This window comes from Merops nubicus, unplaced genomic scaffold, assembly GCF_000691845.1.
Source record: "Merops nubicus isolate BGI_N331 unplaced genomic scaffold, ASM69184v1 scaffold32697, whole genome shotgun sequence".
Classification (NCBI taxonomy): Eukaryota; Metazoa; Chordata; class Aves; order Coraciiformes; family Meropidae; genus Merops; species Merops nubicus.
In genome coordinates this window covers 14567-20271 of record NW_008620325.1, presented here as the reverse complement: position 1 = coordinate 20271, position 5705 = coordinate 14567, and the positions used below count along the sequence as shown (strand labels likewise).

The 5705-nt window shown below is 56.0% G+C and overlaps 1 protein-coding gene across 1 annotated transcript in view; it reads left to right on the top strand.

Annotated features, from left to right (window-relative positions):
• LOC103776564 (ankyrin repeat and SAM domain-containing protein 1A-like) overlaps positions 1-5705 on the top strand; it is a gene marked incomplete at its 5' end in the record, with an annotated part of 7732 nt that overhangs the window by 914 nt on the left and 1113 nt on the right. The window contains 6 exons of the mRNA XM_008944076.1: positions 2396-2625; positions 2901-3026; positions 3215-3286; positions 3694-3780; positions 4157-4294; positions 4949-5123. Of these exons, the coding sequence (XP_008942324.1) occupies positions 2396-2625; positions 2901-3026; positions 3215-3286; positions 3694-3780; positions 4157-4294; positions 4949-5123 (828 nt within the window). The remainder of the gene's footprint in view (positions 1-2395; positions 2626-2900; positions 3027-3214; positions 3287-3693; positions 3781-4156; positions 4295-4948; positions 5124-5705) is intronic.

Sequence of the window (5705 nt, the reverse complement as noted above, 5' to 3'; positions counted from 1 at the left end):
CTGGCTGCCACCCCGGGGTCCTTCCTTCTGCCCTGGCTCTCCCTCCCTATCCTCCTTTCCTCTCAAACAGCTAAACCCAGCTCTGTCAGGAGGCATTGTCTCCTTCCTGCCTAGCAGCTGTCACCTCTGGGGGTGCAGTGCTCTGGAGAGGATGCATGCTGAGGGCTGGGTTCCAGGCTCAGCTCATGCATGGGAATTTCTGCCTGGCAAAATCAATTAAAAAGGGAAAAAAATCCCCTCCGATGTCAATATTTAAGTGAGAATTCCTTTGAAGGTAAATATTGAGAGTAATAAGCATAGAGTAATAAGCATAAATAATCTTTGAAGATTGCGTTGCTTTTTAAGAAAAGGAAAGGACAAAACCTAAGTGGCTTGTTTCTCATTAAAACAAGTCAGTGTGACCTGGAACCTTGGGTTACTCCTGGTTCTCAGCTACTTGGTGGTTTGGGAAGAAAGTTCTTGAAGGATTAAGGCAACTGCACATCTGGCTGTGCGGAGGAGGGAGTGTTTTGTGTTAAACAGTTCCCATGGACACACCTTGGCTGCTGCTGGAGAGGATGCAGAGCCCAGTACTCCCACTCCCAGCGTGGTCAAGCAGAACTTGGGAAATGTGACAGCCAGGCTGGCTCTGACTCGGCCAGAGCACCAGGAGCACTGGGGCAGAGTCAAAACAAATCACAAAGCTGATGTTGTGCTGTACAAATTCTGCTCTGGCTGGGCCCCACAACAGCAAATGTCACCATTTGTTTGGACAAAAGGTGACTAAAGCCCTGTGCCAGGCTGCCCAGGGCAGTGGTGGAGTCCCCACCCCTGGAGGGGTTTCCAAGCCGTGGAGATGTGGGGTGAGGGACACGGGGCAGTGGGGACCTGGCAGTGCTGGGGGAAGGGTTGGACTTGATGATCTTAAAGGTCTCTTCCAACCAAAATGATTCTCTGATTCTATGAGAGACATGCCCTAGCTGTGGATGAGCTGACCAACACTTAGTTTGCTTCTTTGTGGGTCAGACTCCATCTTCCCTGTGCAAAGCAAAGCTGAAGAGTGGCAACAGAAATATTGACATGGCCAGTTGTATCCATTCAGCTTTTCACCTTAGCAGCTCCAGCAACCCAAGCAGCACTTACCCACACAGGCACGACCCTCCTGTTGAAACGAGTCAGGGAAGATAATACTCAGCCCTGGCAGCTCAAATTCTAGATGCCTGCCCCATGGGAAACATCAGGCAGCTCCTTCAGCTCTTCCCCTTGGGATCCTCTCCCTGCTGGGCTTCTCCAGAGCTCCCGCTGCCAAACAGCACTTGAGGTGATTTGTGGATGGTGATTTTTTTGGAGTGTGAAAAATTACCTTTGGATGTCAGGCCCTTGGCTGTCAGGGCTGGCTGGGGGTAGCCCTTAACTTCATTGTTCTTCCTGAGACTCGACAGTGGAGAGTGGAGTTTTTGGCAGAGCTGGTTGAGTTTGCAGCTAACCTGTGAGCTCTGGTGTGCCGCTACTTCCCCCCAGTGTTTGCAAACCAGCTCCCTGGAGCAGCAATTGGGAGTGACTGGAGTTTCCCCATCCCAAACATCTGGGCCTTGCCCTGCTGCAGAGCTCTTCCCTCTCACCTTGGATTCCTGAGGATTTTCAGTAAAAATCTCTTAGCTGAAGCGAGCTGGGCTGCAGTGACCTGCTTGCTCACAGTGGGTTTTTTAGGAACTAGGGTTCAGGCATTAAAAAAAGGGAGAGTTCATGCTGGTACTGTATCAGGAGGGTGCCACATTCAAACCTGTACCTTCACCACCCCCTCTGCAGACACCAGAATGGGCAGCAGACAGCTGCTTCTCCAAAACATCCTCTTGAGATGATGAGACTGAAGGCAGGGGAGGGAGAGGGGCCCTTTGGTGCAGCATCAGCTGCTTGCTATGCTGGCCAGGGAGGCTGTGGAAGAGAATGGGCCATTTGCAGCATTTCCTGGTGCTGCAGCTGGTGTGCTCCAGCCCTGGCTCCAGCAGAGGGGGAAGAATGTCAGTGGCAAATGAAGCAAGTTGGTGGAATAGGAGTGATGTGCACGGCAGCTGCGAGCCCCCAGCCTGGTCTGCCAGCCCACTTGGCACCTCCAGGCAGCAAACCTTGCCTGCAGGAAGAGCCAGGCTGTCAGCATCTGGGCTCAGCCCTCGCTGGGCTCCCCAGGGCTTTTCTCCTGGGGTGGCTGATCAGCAGTGGCTTCGAGGGCTTTGCCTAGTGCTCTAGAGGAGCTTGTTCCTCTAGAACCCCCTGCAGCAGCTCAGCGTGTCTCCTGCCCTCCTGGGGTGAGTTCCCAGTGAAGGTGTGCTCTGCAGAAGGGGCTCCACACCTGCCTGAAACCATCCTGGAGCAACTCCAGGGGTGTCGTGTGGAAAATAAACGGGGTGGTTGGTGCCACCATGGCAGGAGCCTGCAGAGCAGGAGCTGACCAGGACCCTTGGTGGTGTCTCCCTGTTTCAGTGCCAGGACTTGATGTCCCAGACGTCATCTCCCCTGAGCCAGAGCGAGTCCTGCACGGGCAGATCTGCTGACCTGCTGCTGCCCACAGGGGACACCAGCAAGAGGCAACACGACCGTGGCACTGAGGGCACTCCCTTCTCCAGAGCTGAGCGCTACAAAGCACAGGTCAGTGGCTGCTTTTGGGTGTCCTGGGGCCCCTCTGAGCAGCTCTGGCTGGGCACAGCTTCCCTCAGCTGTCAGAGCCAGCAGCTTTATTGCTGAGTCTCACACTTGGATCAGTGCTGGCACCTTCACCTGCAGGGTGCTGCCTCCTCCCAGCCCCTGGGGGGTTTGGCCGTCGTGAACCTCAATCGCATCAACCCGAAGAGACCCCCTAGGCTCTGGATTTCAGCACAGGTTGGCCCTGTTTTGGCCTCATATCCATGTTTCTTCCCTTCCAGGAGGACCGTCGGGAGTCAAAGCTGACCCTGCGCCCCCCCAGCCTGGCTGCCCCCTACGCCCCAGTCCAGAACTGGCAGCACCAGCCAGAGAAGCTCATCTTCGAGTCCTGCGGGTACGAGGCCAACGTAAGTGGCTTTTGGCTTGTGGGGGTGATGAGGATGGAGGGGTGGTGAGGCTCTGGGGTCAGGCTGGTGCCTTGTCACATGTCCTCTCCCTCCCCGGGTGACCTGTTCACATCAGGACCGTGGCATCGCTTTGGGGTTGTCAGAGTTTCCTGCCTGAAGCTTTTAACATCTCTCCATCTTCCAAACAGTACTTGGGCTCCATGCTGATCAAAGACCTCCGAGGGACGGAGTCGACGCAGGACGCCTGTGCCAAGATGAGGGTATGGGGGCCATGGGGATGGGGGGATTCACTCACAGCCCGTGGTGGGTGATGTGGAGAGGGCACTGGGGGATCTCGGTGGAGCTGAGCTTCCCCAAACCCTGCAGGCTGCCCCTGTGCAGAGCAGGGGCCCAGCCCTCCTGTGCTGCTGGCACTGGTGACGTGCCCCTGCCCAGCACTGCTCCCCATAGCTGGAAGGTCTGTGCAGTGGGAGAGTGGATGTTCTCACTGGGGAAAGGGGTGCTGGGTTTGCTTCAGGTCCCTCTGCTTCCACCAGGAACAGGCTTTCCTCCTCCTGGTCCATGACCACTTTGTGTGCAGAGGCCTGGGGGTCCCTGTGGTGGGCTGGGGCAGTGGTGAAGGATGGAGCATTTATTCACAGTCACTCAAATGTTCTTGTTTCTGAAGAAATCCACGGAGCATATGAAGAAGATCCCCACCATAATACTGTCCATCACCTACAAGGGGGTGAAGTTCATCGATGCCTCGAACAAGGTGAGCTTCTGGTGCCTTGGAGTTGATGTCTGGAGGGGCAAGTCCTGCACTCCTGTCTGCCTGGGGGGCTGCAGGTCATGTTGAGTGGCTCCAGAAGCCATAGCAGGTCCTGAGGAGCTGCCAGGGCTATGGGTGAGCACCACGGTGGTGATGGTTACCTGGATGCCAAAGGCTTGGCAGACTGGCTGCTGTGGACCATGCTGCTGTTGATTCCTGCCATGGGAGGGAGCTAGAACTGGTCTGACTGGGAGACTCCCCCTCCCTGCCAGTACCTGGTTTGCTCACTGCCCCAGCACACACTTGCCACGACCACGGATTGCCGGGTGCATTTGCCATCCCCAGAAGGGTGACGGGTGCTTGTGGTTGGCCCTGGCAGAATGTCATTGCTGAGCACGAGATCCGGAACATCTCCTGCGCCGCTCAGGACCCCGAGGATCTCTGCACCTTTGCCTACATCACCAAGGACCTGCAGACCAGCCACCACTACTGCCACGTCTTCAGCACCGTAGATGTGGTGAGTGGGCTGTAGTGTCTCGTCTCCCAGTGCTCCCAGTCCTTTCCAGTCCCCTTGTTTCATCCCTCGGCTTTACTGACAAGGTGTAGACTGGGATCTGGTCCATTCTATGGGTTTTTCACCAGTTTCTACCCTAAATCACTTATTTCAGAGTCGTGGCTCAAAATGTTTCTACTTTGGAGCTCTGTTGACAAAGAGAATATTTGTCTGGCTTCATTACTGCAGCCTCCAGTGCTGAATAGAGCAGGGCAGGAGCTTTTCCCTCCTGGGGGAAATAGGCTGTGAGCAAAACCCTAACACACTCTCAGTTGTTTTGAGCAGAATAGGCTGATTTAACAACCTTTTAATCCATCAAGAGAGTGGAAGCAGAACTTGCTTTTATTCTCGAGCAAAATTGGGTGTACAGGATGTTTTGGCATTTTCTCTTTACAACACAAAACACTGCTAAACTCTGATTCTTGTGGGTCTGTAGCTGATCCCACCAGCCAGGGCTGTGGAGGGAGCTCTGTGCTGGCTTCCCCACAGGGCAGGAGCTCAGGGATACATCAGGATGTGACCCGGTGATGGGCTCTGCCGAGGTCTGTGTCTCCAGAGCGAGCTGCTGGACTCTCCCAGGCACCTAACAGCCTCCTGTTTTCTGCCTTCTCTCCAAAGAACCTGACGTACGAGATCATCCTGACGTTGGGGCAGGCGTTCGAGGTCGCCTACCAGCTGGCCCTGCAAGCCCAGAGAGCAAAACCTCTGGGTGCTGGAGCAGGAGAAACCATCGAAACGAAATCTTCCAAACCGGTGCCTAAGCCGCGAGCCGGCCCGAGGAAAGCTGCAGTACGTAGGGGCTGGGCTGGGCTGGCTCCTGGGCACCACACCCTGCCACCTCCCCCTGGCACTGGGGAGAGCCCCAGATCTGGACAGAGGGCCCGTAGCTTCAGGCACTGCTGATATTGCAGCACCCGTGTGTCTGCTGGCAGCCCTGCTGTGGTGCTGGGTGAGGGCAAGGAGAGGTAGGAATAGCCCAGGTGGGGTGGGGCTGGGTCCAGCATGGCTTCCATGTGCCTGCCCTGCAGAGATGCAATAAGACCAGGAGGTAACCTGCTGGGGAAGGGTCTAGAGCCCAAGTGTGGGGAGGAGCAGCTGAGGGAGCTGGGGGTGCTGAGCCTGGAGCAAAGGAGGCTCAGGGGAGACCTTCTGGCTCTGCACAGCTCCTGACAGGAGGCTGGAGCCAGGTGGGGGTCAGGCTCTTCTCCCAAGGGACAAGTGACAGGACAAGAGGAAACAGCATCAAGCTGCCCCAGGGGAGATTGAGGTTGGAGCTGAGGAACAGTTTCTTGCCCTTGTGGGTTGTACAGGTGCTGCCCAGGGCAGTGGTGGAGTCCCCATCCCTGGAGGGGTTTCCAAGCTGTTGAGATGTCGT